Below are 18,598 nucleotides of genomic sequence, written 5' to 3' on the forward strand. Positions count from 1 at the left end.
GTGCACTGCGGGGGACAGCGTGGCTCAGTGGCGGTCCCAGGCCACTCTGGCTCAGGGCAGGGCCAGGGTGGGTGCCCGCGTGCTCAGACTCCAAGTCTGGTGTTCTTCCCCACCGCACCCTGTGGGTTTGCAGAGAGTCCTTATATCCGGAGACTGCAGTCCCGGCAGGCAGGTGTGAGACCAGAACCCCACTTCACCCTCTGTCAGATCTCAGCGCCCTGCCTGGGAACAGGGACTCGAGTGGTGCCCCCATTCCCTGGCCCTCCAGGGACTTCCCATCTCACCAGCAGCCTGGTGCAGGAGATGGCGGGGCGCCCCGAGGCCAGGGCGCAGGGGGATGGCCTGCTCAGGAGCGGCCGGCCCGTGTTCTCGATGGGTGCCCGCGGGCCTGAGGCTGGGCTGGTGAAGCACGTCCGCCCCGGGGCTCCCGCGCATGCGCAGCGCTGAGTCAGTGCCCTGTGCCGGTGAGGTGAGACCGGTCGCGAGTCCCGCCGTGGTGACTTGTCCTGTTGAAGGCCCTAGAATGTGACCTCCCGTCGGGGCATTTCTCCGGATGTCAGGCCAGGCAGCACCTGCGGGCTTGGGCAGAAGAGCATTTCGTCCATTTCCTACTTCCCAAATCTGGGAGACGAGCCAAAAGGTCTCCAGGCTGAGGACGCCTAAACCCCAGGGGTACACAAAGTCTTTTGAGAAGGGCAAGAAAATGGGTTTTGCTACTTTATATATACTACGTGAAATTTGGGGGAGAATCTTGTGAAAGGTCTGACTTAGCCACCTGGGGGTGACAGACTGTTTCAGTGACATCCATACTGTGCTCGCACTCCAGTTATGCGGATGGTTTTTAAATCATCATCATTATTATTTAGAGATTTTTGTTTCTTTAGGGCACATGAGTTTGCAGGAGAGACAGAGAGACAAAAAGCAAGAAATCACCGCCACCACCACCCCAGGGGGGATGGCCACACCGCAATCTCTTCTCCTCCTCCACTCTCCTGGAATTTTGGGCACGCACACACATGCCTCCGGGTCTGGGACTCGAACTGTGGTCTGCCATGTGTGTGAGTCCAGCGCCTTAACCACTATGCCACCGGATGGCCCCTATTTCTTATTTTTAATTTGCCACAGGGCACGGCCCTCACCAGTGAGTGAGAAAGAGGGAAAGTGAGAGAGCAAGGTCAGCCATGTGGGAACCCAGCACCTGGACCGGACCGACTGCTGGCCCCTGTGGATAGCTTTGGAGGCTGGGTTCTCAGAACCTCAACTTCCCTATGTCTTCTTGCTGACCCTGACCAGCCTGGGGCAGCATGAGGCAGCAGGGGCTCTCCCTCAGGGGACCCCCGAGACCTTGCTGTCGGGGGAGCCCTGGGGCTGGCAGGCTCTGATGGCCCTCCCTGCACACACTTCTCTAAAGGGCAAAGGTACGTCCTGGCCACGCTGGTTAGTCCTGAAGGCAGCCACGTGGGGCTGGGGCAGTCCTGGGCTTCCTCTGTTCTTTTTCTCGTTGTCAGAGTGCGTGTGTGCTCACCAGGGACAGAGAGTTGGGGGGAGCGGAAGGCCATGCCATTTCTCGGTAACGGGGGTGCTGGCCTTGCTCCAAGGGACTCCCCCAGAACCCCGTAAGCACAGGTAGGAAGGATGGGTGGCTAGGAGCCCTGTCCCATCCTCGGCGCTCACCCTAGGCGTGTCCTCAGCTGGGACACGCAGGAGGGCCACCTGCCCTGACTAGCCGCCTGCTGGGTTCTAGAGACCCCACAGTGCCTTGCTGTGGGCACAGGGCAGGGGCAGTGGAGGCTATGGCCAGTTCTAACCCTGACTTTGATCAAAATGAACCAGAGCTTTCTGTCTAAGCCTTTCTCTGGAAGTGGGAGCCCAGCCACAGGAACCAGCGCTGGAGGGAGCTCCTGCCCGTGTGAGTAACGTGGGTGGGGATGGATTTCTGGAGCTCATTCTGCCATCTCCCTACAAATCCCTCTCTCTGACTCTTCATTTTGTAAAGTTTTCTTTTTTATTTGGAGAGGTTTTTGCTATAGGGTGTGTGCACTCGCTAGAAAGAGAGAGACAGAGACAGAAAGCGAGAAATCACCCCCCAGGGAGGATGGCCATGCCGCAATCCCTTCTCCTCCCTTCTCCTCTCGGGATCTTGGGGATGCACACACACGCGCCCGGCGTGAGTTTAAGCCACTGGGTCCGGGACTCGAACCACGGTCGACTACATGGGAGTCCAGCGACACAGCCATTACACCAACTGCTGGTCCCTGTTTTGTTTAGTTTTTTAAAGAGCAATTTTTGCAGTACCAGCAGTTGGCATAATGGCTATGTCGCTGGACTCCATGTAGTCGACCACGGTTTGAATCCCAGACCTGGTGGCTTACACTCATACCGGGCACATCTGCGTGTGTGCCCAAGATGAGAATGGAGAAGGGATTGAGGTGTGGCCAACCCCGCTGGGGGTGATTCCTTGCTTTCTGTCTCTCTGTCTCTCTCTGTCTTTCTGGCGAGCACACGCACCCTATAGCAAAAACCTCTCAAAAATAAATAAATAAATAAATAAATAAAAAGAAGAAAAAAGAAAAGAAAAAGATTTTTGCTATAGGCCGTGAGAAATCACTCCCCAGGAGGCCGCACCACAGTTCCTTCTCCATTCTCCTCCCAAGATTCTGGCACGCATACACCTGAGCCCAGCGTGAGTTTTTTTTTCAATCACTGGGTCTGGGACTCGAACTGCAGTCAACTACGTGGTAGTTCAACGATGTAACCATTTCGCCACCTGCTGGTCCCACCACAGGTTTATTTTAAAACAATTGTTTATTTCACTTGATTTATTATTCTTATTTTATTATTATTAAATTATGATTATTTTGATCATTATTATTGATTTCATTTATTATTTCACTATTCTTTACTATGATTATTTACTCTTATTACTTATACTATTTACTTAGTTTTAGAGAGATTTTTGCTGTAAGGTGAGTGTACTTGCCCAAGAGACAGAGACAAAGAGACAGAAAGCGAGATATCATGGGGACCAGCAGGTGGCGTGGTGGTGAAGGCGCTGGACACTCCCACATGGTTGACCAGGGTTCAAGTCCTGAATCTGATGGCTTGCTTTCTCACTTCCTCTCTCTCTCTCATCCTCTGTCTCTCTCTGGTCAAATTAAAAAATAAATGAATGAATCAATAAAATAAAATAAATTTTTTTTTTTTTCAAAAAGAAAGCGAGATATCACTCCCCAGGCGGGATGGCCATACTGCTCTCCCTTCTTCATTCTTGGGCATGCATGCACACATGCCTGGCGTGAGCTTTAAGCTGCCAGGTTCGGTACTCAAACCATGGTCTACTACATGGGAGTCCAGTGACATAACCATTACGCCACCTGCTGGTCCCATTATTAATTAATTAATTTATTTATTTTGGAGAGGTTTTTGCTATAGGGTGCGTGCGCTTGCCAGACAGACAGAGAGACAGAAAGTGAGAAATCACCCCTCAAGGGGGATGGTCACACCGCAATCCCTTCTCCTCCATTCTCCTCTCGGGATCTTGGGCACGCACGCACACGCGCCCGGTGTGAGTTTTTTTAAGCCACCGGGTCTGGGACACGAACCGTGGTCGACTACGTGGGAGTCCAGCGACATAGCCATTACGCTAACTGCTGGTTCCCAATTTATTATTTTTGACAAATAAAAATTGTATTTATTTATGGTATACAATGTGATATGTATTTTTTTCTTCTGAAACTTTTTTTTTAAGGGGTTTTTGCTATAGGGCACATGTGCTGGCCAGAAAGACAGAGAGAGACAGAAAGTGAGAAATCACCCCCCAGGGGAGAAGGCCACGCCATAATCCCTTCTCCTCCATTCTCCTCTCGGGATCTTGGGCACTCATGTACATATGCCCAGCATGAGTTTAAGCCACCAGATCCAGGACTCAAACCACGGTCAAATACACGGGAGTCCAGTGACATAGCCATTACGCCAACTGCTGGTCCCTAAAACTTTTTATTAAAATTAATTAATTTACGTTCATTCCCTGAGCATCGTTACAAGCATGCAAAATGTGATCTTTCGTCAAGAATACATATATATACTGCATAGTGGCTTAATCATGCATGTTACCGCCAATGCTTTTCCATTTCTAGTACACACACACACACACACACACACACACACACACATATATATAATCTCTATCTCTCACTCTCTGCCATTTCCCACCCTCTTCCCACACCATCCTAGGTGTCTACCGCTGTTTTCCATTCCTTTCTTCCCCAACATTCTATTGATTCGCAGAATTTTTTAAATAATCTAAGACAGCAAGTTCAGCTGGTATGTACTTATCTGTGGATACATGTCTGACTGTAGGGGTGGAACCCTGAGTGGAATGAATATACTGTAAGGTACCCCGAGCTGATGCTATATCTTACTGCGGTCATTAAACAGGCATTTTTAAATATATTTTTTAATTTCAAGGAAAGCAGTTTAATCAAAAAGAAAATGCTAAGGAACTTGGCGTAAAACTTAAAGCCAGCGCCAGCTGGTGGCATGGTGGTGAAGGTGTTGGAATTCCCACATGGCTGGCCACAGTTCGAGTCCCGAACCTGGCAGCTTGCTCTCTCTCTGGCAAAACTCATGTGAATAAATAAATAAAATAATTTTTGGGACCAGCAGGTGGTGTGGTGGTTAAGGTGCTGGACATTCCCACATGGCCAACCGAGGTTCGAGTCCTGGATCTGGTGGCATAGTTTCTCACTTTCCTTCTGTTCTCTCTGTGGGTCTCTCACTGGTCAAATTAAAATGAATAAATGACTAAATAAAATTAAATAAATAAATAATTAAAAAAAAAAAACCTTAAAGCCAGGGAACAGGTTAGGATTCTATTCAAATAGTAGGTACATGAACCTACTGGCAGCTCAAGACAGGACAAAAATCCTTAAAACCGGAAAACAAAGCCTAGAAGAAAATCAGCAATGTTTTAGTCAAAAGTCATAAAATGCTGTTTCACCACCGTTCAGTCTCATGTACGTCATCTATCTTCTGTTGTGATCCGATCTTCCCAATTGAATTCTGGGGTATAATATTCAACTCCAGACGTGTCTCTATAAGTTGGCCATTCTCTTAGTTTTTGAACTCTTATTTCTGTGTGTCTGTATTTAATTTTCCTGGTATAGCACTCGCATGGGAACTTCTTGGAGATCCGGTCTGGTGCTGCTAAATCCTTTCAGGTTTTGTTTATCTGAGAATGTTCTTGTCTTTTCTTCCCATATGATGGATAATCTTGCCGGGTACGGTATTCTTGGTTGAAACTGCTTTTCTCTTAACACTCTGAATATATTTTCCCATTCTTTCCTCGCTCACACTGCTTCCGATGAGAGGCCCGCTGTCAGCCTGATGGGATGTCCTCTGTAGGTAACTTGCCGTCTCTCTCTTGCCATTTTCCCGTTCGTTTTTCCTCTTTGCACTTCTATTTGGGACATTTCTGTTAACATAGCTTCAGGCTCCCCGCTCTTTCCCGCAGCAGCAGCCGGCCCGAGGACCCCGTTAGTTTGCTATCTTCAGGATTTCCTCTGATCCTCCCAGGTGCCCTCTCTGCTTACATTACCCATATGCTCGGGTTTTCAAAAAATATTTTATTTAACTTTATTTATTTATTTAAATTTGACCAGAGAGGGACAGAGCAAGAGCTAAAGAGAGAGGGAAAATGAGAGAGAAAACTGCCAGGTCCAGGACTCGAACCACAGTCACCCATGTGGGAGTCCAGCAACCTTAACCACGCCACCTGCTGGCCCCCTCATATGTTCTTTTTTTTTTTTTTTTAAAGAGGTTTTTGCTATAGGGCGCATGCGCTCCCCAGAAAGACAGAGAGACAGAGAGATAGAAAGCGAGAAATCACCCTCTGGGGGGATGGCCACGCCGCAATCCCTTCTCCTCCATTCTCCTCTCGGGATCTTGGGCACGCAAGCACATGTGACTGGCGTTGAGTTTAAGCCACCAGGTCCAGGACTTAAACCGTGGTCGACTACATAGGAGTCCAGCAACATAGCCGTTACACTAATTGCTGGTCCCCCATGCATGTTTTTGAGCGGCCTCTATTTTTGCACCGTAGTCTGTGTCACCGAGTGATAGAGAGACATTCCATCCGGGAATAGTACGAGGTCGCAGCTCACTTGCCATGGCGGACCACAGAGGTGGGGGCAGGGGCAAGCTTTTAAAGGAAATGTGAGCAGGGGTGAGGGGTGGCAGCAAATGACATGGTGGTTAAGCCACTGGACTCTCACATGGCTGACTGCAGGTGGTGTCCCAGACCCAGTGGCTTGAAAATCTTGCCAGGCGCAATTTTGAATGGGCCCCAAATCCCAGAAGACTGGAGAAGGGACTGCGGCATGGCCATCCTTCCTGGGAGTTGGGGTGACTTCTAACTTCTCACAGTCTCTCTCTGTCTCCCCCTTTCTGGTGAGCACATGTGCCCTATGGCAAAAATTTTTAAAAATTATAAAAATAAAATAAAATAAAAATGGGGAGGCCAGCAAGTGATGTGGAAGTTTCGATGCTGGACTCCCGCGTGACTGGCAGCCTGAAAAGCACTGTGGGCGCGTGTGTGCACGCCCCAAATCCTGAGAGAACAGAGGGCCATGGTGTGGCCACCTCTCCTAGGTGGTGGTTTCTCACTTTCCCTCTCATTGTCTCTCTCTCTGGTGAGCGCGTGAGCCCTAGAGCAAACATCTTTTATATTTGTATTTTTGGAGAGGGTTTTTTGCTATAGGGTGCATGCGCTAGCCAGAAAGACAGAGACAGAAAGTGAGAAATCACTCCCTAGGGGTCTGGAACTCGAACCGTGGTTGACTATATGGGAGTTCAGCAACATAGCCATTACGCCAACTGCTGGTTCCCCCCCAAATTTTTAAATAAATAAAAGGAAAAAGGAAAGTCATGTACATTTTCGAAACAAAGGCCTTTGGTTGAGGCTGTCACAGCCGCTGGCGGGCCCCGCCGGCTGGCTGTCGCAGGGTGCCATAGAAGCTGCTCATCTCAGATCCTGTAGTCTCAGGGCGGTCTTGGGATGGGTCTCAGACAGGCACGTGCTCAGGGCGCGTCCTCATGGCTTCTCGGTTCCGTTTTGTGAGAGTTTGACATAAGTGACTCCATCTTGGTACAACTTCCACAGCATATCAGTCACAGTTATCTGAACTCTGTCCCGTAACTCCAGCCTGTCCATCTGAGCTCAGTACCGCGCTTGTCTTTTCAATCTGTCTGACTGTGCGTCCACACGCCCTGTGAAGGCACGATGTACCGCGCAGAGGGGCCGACGTGGCAAATGGTGCGGCTTCGACGCCCACCTGCTCGGGAGCCGGCTGAGCTGCGGCCTGCCCTCACCGAGTCAGGAGCCCCAGCTCCCCCCACTGTCCTTGGCTTGGTCTCCTCCGCTGTCTTTGGGTTTCCCTAATAGGCCAGGGACACGTGGGGCTCAGCGAACTTTCACCCCACCTCCCCCTGGCCCCAGGAGCCTGCTGCCTCAGTCTGGCCTCATCACCTCTTGCACTGGGGTCTCTTCCCCAACCACACCCATCCTCCAGTGCAGCCCGGATCCTATCACCCCCACATCTTTTCATAGCAGATTTAAACCTGCTCAAAAACTCGCCCCTGCTTAAGAGCCCCACAGCCCTCAAAGTGCCAGGTGCTTAGGGTGATGTTCAAAAATCCCCATGACTCCCCCTAGCCTTCCACTGTCCCCTTCCTGCTCCTGCACAGGACTGGGATGCCAGGAACACCCGAACTCTTCCCATACCCCTGCACATACCATGCGCTCTGTGCCCCCACACGTGCTGCGCTCTGCAGGCCCTTCCCACTGAGCAGCACTCTCCCGAGTCCTTGCCTCCCTGGGGAAGCCCAGCCCCAGTAGGGTGCCACGCTGAGTCCCAGGTGCCCCTCAGCTTCCTTGGGGCAGAGGAGTCAGACTTCTTGCCTGCGGCCCTGCCTTTTTCCCATCAAACCTCTGGCAGGGGCGGAGGGGCGGGCGAGGAACACCTGCGGTGACCACCTGCTGTGTGGGCATGGGCAGGGATGGGGTGGGGGGAGCTGGCTCTCCCTCAGCTCTGAGCCCCAGGCGTGCTACCGGCCTCATCTGGAAACAGGCTAAGACCCAGCCTCGGGTGGAGGCCAGTGGTGGCTTGTGATGCACAGCCGGTGAGTGCTGGCGGCCACGGCAATGGCAGGCAATGGCAACCGCTGGCCTAGTGCTGGGCCCAAGGCGGGGAGGGAGCCTGCTCCGCAGAGGTCACCAAGGCTCTGAGGACGGGTGCGGCTTGATGGGGTACCCAGCAGCACCCCAGTGATGGCAGCAGTCATGGGGGAGTCCGGCCACAGGGGCAGGACACGCCCCAGCCCAGGCTACCCCCATGAGGTGAACGGGTCTGCCTTCACCATCACTCGGCTCTGCTCAGCCCACTGTCCGGTGCAGGGCAGGAAAACTGCAGTCCGCATCTCCCCTAAGCCGGAGGAGCACGGGGCTGGGAGCCCCGCTGTCACATCCATGCCCACCGACCCGAGGCTGGAGTGCTCACGTTCCACTCACATCCAGGACGAGGCTGCCAGCGGTGCCTAGGACACTGGCACCCAGAAAGCGCGCCGGTCCCTTCCCCACCCCTGTGCTGTTGTCAGGCCTGCCAGCCTCTCCCTCAGGGGGTGATGCCCACTCCCTGGGCAAGACCAGCTGAGCTGAGGGACTGCAGGGTCAGGTAGGGCCCTGCCTGCTGCCACTGGTTACGTCTCTCGGCTCACACACAAGCCGCAGCAGGCAATCCCACGGCTGCCCGCCCCTGCGGTCAGCCTCAGAGGGAGCCTTCGTGTTGACCCTGCCCTCCCAAGCCCAGGACCTCGACCCCTGCTTCTGCAGCCTCTCATGTCCCCGCACTAACAGCAACCCTTCCTGGTCCCCACAGTCTTTGGCTTCAGCCCTGAACTTCTGGCAAATGCCAAGAAGGGGTGCGATCGCGTTTGGCACCCCTCGCCCCAACTCATGAACCCCAGCCTTCCCCACTGCTTCCTCCAGGGTTACTCCGACGCCACGACCTCCCTCGGCCCCTCTTCCTCCACCTCTCAGCGGCATTCAGTCATCACTGGTCTCCCCTCATGCTCTGGAACACCCCGGGATTCTCCAACTTCCTCCACCCAACTCAGAAACCTGGCCCTTCCCTTCGAGCCTGGCTGAGGCACAGCCCCTCCCAAGCCTGCTCTTGCAACCTCCTCCTGCAGGAGGCGGGGCTCCGGAAGGCCACCCCGACACTCCACACCGACACTCCACCCGAGTCTGAACATGGCCAGGGCCAGCCAGGGCTGGAGGTGGCCATACGGCTCGGAGACACTGAGGGCGCAGACCGGAAGCTGAGAGGCCGGGAAGGGTGGCCAGGACCACGTGCCCTGGGCTCCGCTGCCCGACTCGCAGCCCCAGTCCTGCCTCACTGCCCCCGGGCCCGAGGAGACAAAGGTGTCGGTCAGTCGGTCACAGGCATTCTGCTCGGCTTGCCACGCTTCCGAGAGTTTCGATTAATTGCTATCATTTAAAAATGGAAAGATGTCACTTAAGAATCCAGCAATCTAGTTTCTTTTGAAAAATCAGAACATCTCATGACATGAGGCCCACGTTCCCGCGTGGTGACAACCAGCTCGAGCTGGCACCCACCGCTCCGCTCTGTGGGGTCCGTGCTGTTCCTGAGACTCTCACTTCCCAGTCGTGACTGTCCCCCTCAGCAGCCGCCTGGCTTCTCCTCTGTACCTCGCACGAGGTGGTCCAGCGGGGGACAACAGCGTGGGGAATCCGAGGTGTCCTGCCAACCCCCCACGGCCCAGGGGCTCAGCACATGAAGGAGGGCGGCTGGGCTGGGGAGGCAGGCAGACAGCCCCCCTGGGGGCCATGCCCCAGCCTCTGTCCAGGCCCTAGAGCATCCAGTCCTGGCTAAGCCACCCCGTGGGCCGCGGGAACGCCGAGCTCGGTGTCTGGCTCTGGCCACTGCACGGCCCGGCTAGGCGGGGCCGACTCGGGCTGTCCTGAGCCTGTGGTGCGGTGACCTGGCGGCACAGCTTCCTCACCGCCCAGCTGGCTCAGCCCAAAGTGCACCAGGGTGTGGCGGGGTTGTCACAGTCCAGCATGATGTTGAGGACCGTGCAGGGGGCACCGCCCACGGACAGGGCCGTGCGGGAGTCCACGTGGTACTTGACGGTGCTCAGGCCTCCCTCCCGGTCCACCTTGAACTGCTCCTGGGAAGGAGAATGGGGAGGAGAGGTGAGGAGTGAAGGGGGAGGAGAGTGAAGGGGGGCAGAGGAGAAGGGGAGCAGAGGTGAGGGGAGGAGACGTGTGCTCAGGGCTGAGATGAACCACACGCAACCCCCTCAGCTAGGTCTGCAGCCCCGAGAGGAGGCACCCAAGGCTCAGTCAGAGAAGCAGAGCCTCTCCCCAGGTCCCCCTGGCATGCAGGAGAGCGAGGTCCTTCTGCTGGGTGAACCTGCCTCCCAGAGAGGAGGCCTGTGGGCACGGAAAGGTCTGGCTGGGACCCTGGCACCTGCAACTGAGGCCTCTCCCCAACAGCCTACCCAGACTGCAGGTCTGGGTGGACCCACAGTGCCCAGGGTGGCCGCCGGAGTGGGGCATGGTGCCCAAGCAGAATGCCAGTGTACTGACCTAGGCCAAGCAGGGGGAGGGGGCCGGGGCCCTGAGAAAACGTGGGGAACCGCCTGGGCCCGTTGGTTCCCACGGCATCACCGGCCCGGCCCTGACAGAACCCAGCCAGCACCTGCTTCTGAGCCGCGATGCGCTTCTGGTCCCTCTTCCGCCAGGCAGGGTCGTGGAGGTGGCGAAATGTCTTGTACCCCGTCGTGATGCCCGAGGGACGGAAAAGCTGAGGAGGCCAGAGAAAGCAGGGGTCAGGCTGCCCTCCTAGAGGCCCGGCCCCCACCCACCTCCTCTGGGTTCCCGCCGCCTGCCAGGAGGCACGGGCAGCAGCCTGTATTCCCATCTGCAGAAGAGGAGACTGAGGGCAGGGGAAGGGATGGCCAGCCAGGCCCGGTGCGGTGACCTGGCGGCACAGCTTCCTCACCGCCCAGCTGGCTCAGCCCAAAGTGCACCAGGGTGTGGCGGCCTTGTCACAGTCCAGCATGATGTTGAGGACCGTGCAGGGGGCACCGCCCACGGACAGGGCCGTGCGGGAGTCCACGTGGTACTTGACGGTGCTCAGGCCTCCCTCCCGGTCCACCTTGAACTGCTCCTGGGAAGGAGAATGGGGAGGAGAGGTGAGGAGTGAAGGGGGAGGAGAGTGAAGGGGGGCAGAGGAGAAGGGGAGCAGAGGTGAGGGGAGGAGACGTGTGCTCAGGGCTGAGATGAACCACACGCAACCCCCTCAGCTAGGTCTGCAGCCCCGAGAGGAGGCACCCAAGGCTCAGTCAGAGAAGCAGAGCCTCTCCCCAGGTCCCCCTGGCATGCAGGAGAGCGAGGTCCTTCTGCTGGGTGAACCTGCCTCCCAGAGAGGAGGCCTGTGGGCACGGAAAGGTCTGGCTGGGACCCTGGCACCTGCAACTGAGGCCTCTCCCCAACAGCCTACCCAGACTGCAGGTCTGGGTGGACCCACAGTGCCCAGGGTGGCCGCCGGAGTGGGGCATGGTGCCCAAGCAGAATGCCAGTGTACTGACCTAGGCCAAGCAGGGGGAGGGGGCCGGGGCCCTGAGAAAACGTGGGGAACCGCCTGGGCCCGTTGGTTCCCACGGCATCACCGGCCCGGCCCTGACAGAACCCAGCCAGCACCTGCTTCTGAGCCGCGATGCGCTTCTGGTCCCTCTTCCGCCAGGCAGGGTCGTGGAGGTGGCGAAATGTCTTGTACCCCGTCGTGATGCCCGAGGGACGGAAAAGCTGAGGAGGCCAGAGAAAGCAGGGGTCAGGCTGCCCTCCTAGAGGCCCGGCCCCCACCCACCTCCTCTGGGTTCCCGCCGCCTGCCAGGAGGCACGGGCAGCAGCCTGTATTCCCATCTGCAGAAGAGGAGACTGAGGGCAGGGGAAGGGATGGCCAGCCAGGCCTGGAGCAGGGCAGAGGTCGAAACCAGGGCTGCCACCGCTGGAGAGAGCGAGCTCCGAGGCCGCCCGGGACTCACCCCCGGGACTCACCTGCAGCCCGGCCCCTTTAATGCGCCGGTAGAACTCGTCGTCCTCGCGGCCCCAGCCCCAGAAGCGGTTGGACATCCCGTTGCACTGACGAAGACAGCCATCATCACCTGCCTGCTCTCTCGGGGTGCGCGTGGCCCCCACATCCGGGGGAGCACCAGCTGAGCCTGGCGAGGCCGGGCCCGGCCCCTGCTCCCGTGGCCGCTCCGAGGGAACACTAGGCACCCGCGGGTCCCCCGGCCTCTGCAGTACTGGGGGTGCAGACGGGAGGCCAGCACAGCCTACCCCTCCTGGTGGCCAGGACCTTAGACGATTCACTGGGGGGTTTCTCATGGGAGCTGGTGGTGGGCAGAAGTGTCTACCCTACTGCTTTTGCCTCCCTGACTCCATCTCCTCCTGGGGTGGCTCTGCCCTGGTCTCTGCTCTGTGTGGGAGGCGTGGGCCCTGTGGTGACACCTGTATTTACACTCACTCCAGGGCTCTAGTTAAACAAAGCGGCTTTGTCAATAAGCTACCTCAGCCACACCCACCCTCCCAACCCCCAACTCCCGGGACTACTCTTTTTCTTTTTCTTTGGAGGAGGGGTTGCCTTAGGGCACCTGTGCTTGTCCTTGGGGGTAAAAGACAGAGAGAAAGTGAGAAGTCACCACCCAGGTGGATGACCACGCCACAATCCCTACTCCATTCTCCTCCCAGGATCTTGGGCACATACACAGACACACCCAGCACGCGCCCAGCACGAGTTTCAAGACACCTGGTCTGGGACTAGAACCGTGGTCAGCCATGTGGGAGTCGAGCCATGTAACCATTACGCCATCTGCTGGTCCCTAGGGAGACTACTCTCGGAAGGGCCTAGGACTAGAGCTGGACCAGTGGAGAGCCCGTGCCCTTCCCTTTTGGGACTCCTGCCTGGGCTGCGGGGACGAGGGCTTTATCCCTGCAGATGGGGCCTGGACGGACGCGGGTGTGGCTGGGCCAACCACCCTGCACATCTGGAAACACAGCCAGTTCAGGGACGGCAGCGCCACAAGATGCCAAGAGACAGAATCATCCCGACACTGACTGAGGAGACAAGCTGCACTGAAGCCAGACCCTCCCCACATGCCCGCTCTTCAACCAAGCAATCCCCACTTCAGGAGGTCAGCCTGCAGCAGGTCCGTCACCACCACCAGTGGCCCCCGCCGACGTGCCCCTTCTGCCCCTGCTCCCCGGCCAGGCAGCCAGGCTCCATGTGCTGGACCCAGGGGCGCTGCTCCGTGCTGCTGGGCTGCTCAGGGCCCCAGCCAGGCGCGCCAGCTGGTAGTGCTGCCTGGACAGCAGCAGGATGCCGCCCACATAGGTCTTGTAGTGGTAGAGCGGGTGCAGCTCCGGGGCCGCCACGTGGAAGGGCCCGGCCTCGGGGAAGCCGTAGTCCAGCTCCTCGTTGAGCGGCAGCAGGTCCACGTCGTGCATGGCGATGTAGTCCGTGCCGTTGCCGCTCTCCAGGAAGCCCACGTTGATGAGCGCTGCGCGGTTGAACCTGCAGGGAGGCAGTGCCAGGGAGGACACTGCCCAAGCTCCTGCCCAGGCCTCACGGCGAGGCTGCCCCTCCACCACCACCGCACAAGGGTTCCAGGGCACCCGCTCCCGGAGGGCCGTCCCACTGGGAGCAGATAGACAAGTAATGCTGTAACAGGACGGCAGGCGTCAGGGGAGAAATGCAGGAGGAGGGCAGACCTGCTGGGGTTGGGGAGCTGGGGGGTGGGAGTAAGATGCTCAGGAAAATGTATTTATTCATTATTTATTTAGCCATGGGGTGCAGGCACTCGCCAGTGACAGAGAAGAGAGAAATCGCCCCGCAGGGAGATGGCCACGCCACAATCCCTCCTCCTCTACTATCCTCTCAGGATTTTGGCTGTGTGTACACGCGCCCAGCGTGACAGCAGTCAAGTGGGAGTCCTGCGCCTCAACCACCGTGCCACCTGCTGGCCCCGTGTGCCTCTTGAAAGCCAAGGCTTTGTCCCTCTTTCTCCCCAGACCCACAGCCAATCACCAGCGGGTCCTGTCTGCTCTTCGGCCGTCCGCCCCCACCTCGGATCAGCACACTGACCCCCGGCCACCTCCCAGCTCCTTCTCTTGTCCTGGTGCACTCTAACCCGTGTGCAGCAAGCAAGGAGACCTTTGTAAAATGTAAATTAGGGGGCCGGCAGGTGGCATGGTGGTTAAGGTGCTAGAATTCCTACATGGCCAGCCATGGTTTGAGTCCCGGACGTGGCGGCTTGCTTTCTTACTCTCCCTCTCTCTCTCTCTGTCTTTCTTTGGCAAAACTTATGTGAAAAATAATATTAACAATAATACTAATAAATAATTCTTTAAAAAAATGGAAATTAGGTTGGGGTCTGCCCCAAAGAGTCCCATCATGCCCAATGAGACAGTCCACCACCCAGGCAAGGCCTGCCGGGCTCTGGGTCCCTGCCACAAGAGGGGACAGGTGCTGAGACCCCAGGGTGAGGCGACCCCTGGGAGAGGGGGACCGGAGGGCTCTACCTGAAGTGGTCCACCTGGTTGAGCACATAGATGTGGTGCTGGATCTTCTTCCTGCTCAGGAAACGGTGCATGTGGGGCACAAAGACCAGCAGCTCCTCAAAGCGTTCGCGGAAGGGAACCAGCACGGCCAGGCGATGGGGGCCCCAGGATGCGTCTTCCTCCCAGTGCTCAGGGGGCAGCTCTGGGGGACAGGCCCGTGGGGGGCCTGGGGTCTCCTGCCCTTGTCCCCTGGCTGCCTGAGCCATGTCACCAGAGCAGCTGAGCTGCAGCCAGAGTAGGGAGAAGCAGCCCAGGAGGAGACAGGTGACGAAGAGGTGGAAGACGGAGCACTTCCGAGGGAGGCCGCCGGGGAGCAACCTGGACCTGGGACAGAGCAGGTGGGGTCAGGAGGGTGGAGCCAAGTCGGAGCCCTGGGCAGACCTGATCCCTTCTCTGGCCCCCAGGAGGGCAGGTGCAGGGGGTTAGTGCACAAGCAGAAGCGCCTGCAGAGCTTTGCTCGGCTGTCCCCACATCGGAACGCTGCTCGCCTGTCCAGGCCGGCGTGCTACGTGCCCTGGGAAGCCCCCCAGGCTGCAGAACTGCCCAGGGACACGCTCTGCCTCACTCTGAGAGACTCCTGGTGAGACTACAAGCTGCTCTAGGGCAGGAACAAGGCTGTGTGTGTGGCACTTGCGGGTGGACGGCAAGAGCCCCACCTCAGAGCCTTCCAAACCTGCTCCCCAGCAGGGTCCCACTGTAGTGGCTTGGTCTTCTTCCGCTTCTTAGTCAACCTGGAAGTCCCCCAGACAAGGCCTGCTGGCATCGGCCCCAGGTGTTCACTCCAAGGTCAGCCGTGCTGCCCAGGAGACACAGACCCACACAGGCAGGGGCAGCTCACCGAGAACACCCAGGCCTCCAGTCCAAGAGCAGTCACAGGACAGAGATGAGGGACGCACAAGGACAGAAAGACAGGCGCGCCCACACCCAGCTCACCTGGGGAAGGCGAAAGACCCAGGATCTCATGTTGGAGACTGGCCTGTCAGTCAGCAAGCTCTGAGGACGGTGGGTCCACAGACGCTTGCCCCAACACAGCCAGAGAGGAGCAGAGGGATGCAAGAGGGAAGCTTCCTCTCGAATCGCCCCCATTTCGTCCCCAAATGATCAGCAAAGGAGTCGCTTTACAGCTGAGAGGCAGCAAGGAGCCAACAGCTCTTACAGACTCTGCCCACTAAGTCCCCTTCCATGCTTCCTCGCCCCTCGGTTCCAGCTCCTGACCCACTCAGGCCCTTCTGTTTATAAGATAGAGCCAGATGCCTTGGTGGGAGGCAAAGCCCTCTGGGACCGGCCCATCTCCAGCTGCGCTATCCCAATCTCCCCGTGCCCTCACCGGGGCACTCAGAGCTTCACCTCGCCTCCTACCCAATCCCTCCTGCTCTGGGCTCCACCCAGCCGGCTCTTCTTCAAGCCTCCTGCTGACCCTTCGGGGCCAACCTCCGATGTCCTGGCCAGTGCTGCCCCCCGCCACGAGCTCCCTCCCTTGCGGCCCACGCCTCTACAGCACTCATGTGCAGGTACCCACAACGCTCGTCAGGCCACGGCAGATTCCAACCTATGGCCCCAGCACAGGTCAGACAGCAGAGGGTTTGGGGTGAGTTAAAAGAAGGGTTAATGCAGTGGGGCATGCTTTAAGTCACACACCAGAGCCAGACCAAGTCCTACCTTCCCTGAGATACACACTGCCAACAGCCCTGCAGCCAGGCCTGGGTGCCACATGCGATGAGAAGTGGCCCCCCAGGACAGCCTCGCTGGGCTGACTTACCCCCCATGGTGCGGCAGTGGCGTCTTCCGCAGGGGAGGGGTGGAGCCCAGTCCTGGGAGTGGCCTGGGAAGGCCCGAAGCTCTCCAGATTCTCCCTTGCTCTCTGGGCTCTTTCTGGGAGTGGGATAGAGACTGGGGGGATGGACCCCACCTCCGGGAAAGAAGCAGTTGCCATTACCTAGGGGTATGTGGCCTGGGTGTCCCATGCACTTTCTCATGCTGTTCCCTGGGATCTGCTTCCCTTCCCTCCCAGGACCACGCCCTGTGGTCACTCTCATTCTATGGTCTAAGGGCACAAACTCGGGCAACCTAAGGGAGCCCAGAACCCCTCAGCAGACACTACGGACAGCTGCTCCTGCTGCCACCACCTGGCGGCCATCTCTAGAACTGCAGACCCGGCTGCTCCCAGGCACAGGCCACCTGGCTGAGGGACAGTCGGATGACAGTCTCCATCATCATTACCCAAGGCTAAGAGGCAAGTAGGCTGCAGAGCCAACACCCAGTTGCCACACTGGTCTGCGGCTGCTGCAGGGATCTCTGTAGCCGGTGCCACAGCTGGAACCCACGCTGGCACGTGTACACTTCCCGAGGACGTACATGGGAAGGGGTCAGGAAGTGGAAACGTCTTCCATCCTGTTTCCTATCTCAGACTGGGTGTGGATATCCGGCATCCCAAAATTGCAAAGGTCAACAGAAAAGCCCATCACCCCAGGGCCAGGCACAGCGCTGAGGAATCTCTGTAGCCGGTGCCACAGCTGGAACCCACGCTGGCACGTGTACACTTCCCGAGGACGTACATGGGAAGGGGTCAGGAAGTGGAAACGTCTTCCATCCTGTTTCCTATCTCAGACTGGGTGTGGATATCCGGCATCCCAAAATTGCAAAGGTCAACAGAAAAGCCCATCACCCCAGGGCCAGGCACAGCGCTGAGGATTTTACGAACACGCTTGACTCCTCACACAGTCCGGCTACACGGAGATGCTGAAGGGCTTTGAAAGAGTTCATAGAAAATGAGCATTACGAGAAAACTACACGTAGATTAAAAAAAACTATAGGCCCTGTTTCAGAGCTGGAAGAGCTGAGGTCAGAAAGATGGCATGATCTGTGTCTGTTCACAGTATTGTTTTCCAGTTTAATCAGAGAGAAACAGAGGGGGGAGTGAGAAAGCAAGCCACCAGGTCCGGGACTCAAACCGCAGTGGGCCATGTGGGAGTCCAGCACCTCTAACCACTATGCTACCTGCCCATCCCTCTGGTCGCAGTATGAAAGACTCCTGCCCATGCCTGATGTCACAGTCCATGTTTTCTGTTATGTTCCTGTCTTCTCATTTCAATACCAAGTCTGAAAAACCCCTAAAAGTAAAACGTTGTGCCCAGTAATTCCTGTATCTCACGGTGTCTGGCAAACTAGAGACAAAAAGGTAGTGAGATGTCACTCAATGGGGGGAGACCCACAGCCACGTGGAGGTGGGGGCACACCTCGGGCCTCCGGTATTGGTCCCTCCAAATCCAGGGAATCATTTCTCCCATTCTGCTTTGATGAGAAACATCATTAGCCAAGGTCTGGGCCAAGCTCACACCGGACACAAGGCCTCGGGTCCAGCACCGCTGCACAGGAAACCAACCATGCCTGCAGGAAGAGTGGTACTGTGCAGGCTGTGGCCCGCCAGAAACTTCTGTCCAGTATGTATCTGGCTGTCAGAAAAGGATGAGGGAGGGTCTGAGGGTACTGACGTGGTGGAGGGAGCAGGCCAGAGACATGGGGTAAAGAGGCTCAGCCCGCACAGTAAAGACAGAGAACTACTGCGACAGTCGGCGGAGTCAGAGATCTGCAGAGGGCAGAAACATAGACACAAAGGGACACATAATGACAAAAACGGACGTGCAAAAAAAGGAACAGAAACTCACAAACGGAGTCCGACGGAGAAACACAGACCCGCGGAGAGACGGGCCGAGAGACAGAGACTGGTAGAGACGGAGAACACAGAGGGCTCCAGTGCCCCACAGGGAGAGCCAGAGACCCTGGGACAGACTGGCAGAGGGGACACGCCGCGGCCGCGGGCTCCTAGCTCCCGCGAGACGGCCGGGAAGGAGTGGCGCCCGGGAGGGCGGGGCCCCGGGGGGCGGGGGGCCGGCG

General features: G+C 57.1%; 2 protein-coding genes across 2 annotated transcripts; both read right to left on the reverse strand.

The window, feature by feature from the left end:
* Positions 1 to 9,572: 9,572 nt before the first annotated feature.
* On the reverse strand, positions 9,573 to 15,028 carry LOC102469641 (beta-1,4-galactosyltransferase 7; the record flags this gene model as incomplete). The annotated part of the gene is given in 6 exon segments (XM_027775909.1): positions 9,573 to 10,059; positions 11,064 to 11,252; positions 11,786 to 11,890; positions 12,143 to 12,226; positions 13,433 to 13,658; positions 14,666 to 15,028. Coding segments are annotated over 5 exon segments (934 nt in total), but the record flags the coding sequence as incomplete, so codon positions are not given.
* LOC102469216 (beta-1,4-galactosyltransferase 7-like) lies at positions 9,580 to 11,018 on the reverse strand. Its single transcript, XM_006158919.3, has 2 exons — positions 10,782 to 11,018; positions 9,580 to 10,248 (listed from the first exon to the last, which is right to left on the reverse strand). Exons 1-2 carry the CDS (start codon positions 11,001 to 11,003, stop codon positions 10,093 to 10,095), a joined length of 378 nt encoding a protein of 125 aa, XP_006158981.1. The 5' UTR covers positions 11,004 to 11,018; the 3' UTR covers positions 9,580 to 10,092.
* Positions 15,029 to 18,598: the final 3,570 nt, after the last annotated feature.

Source organism: Tupaia chinensis, unplaced genomic scaffold (genome assembly GCF_000334495.1).
Source record: "Tupaia chinensis unplaced genomic scaffold, TupChi_1.0 Scaffold000612_1, whole genome shotgun sequence".
Taxonomy (NCBI): Eukaryota; Metazoa; Chordata; class Mammalia; order Scandentia; family Tupaiidae; genus Tupaia; species Tupaia belangeri.

Coding starts and splice junctions, on each gene's coding strand:
- LOC102469216 (XM_006158919.3), bottom strand. CDS start 11,003: ATGGGAATACAGGCTGCTGCCCGTGCCTCCTGGCAGGCGGCGGGAACC. Junction 10,249..10,781: donor GCATCGCGGCTCAGAAGCAG/GTGCTGGCTGGG, acceptor TCTCCTTCCCAG/GAGCAGTTCAAGGTGGACCG.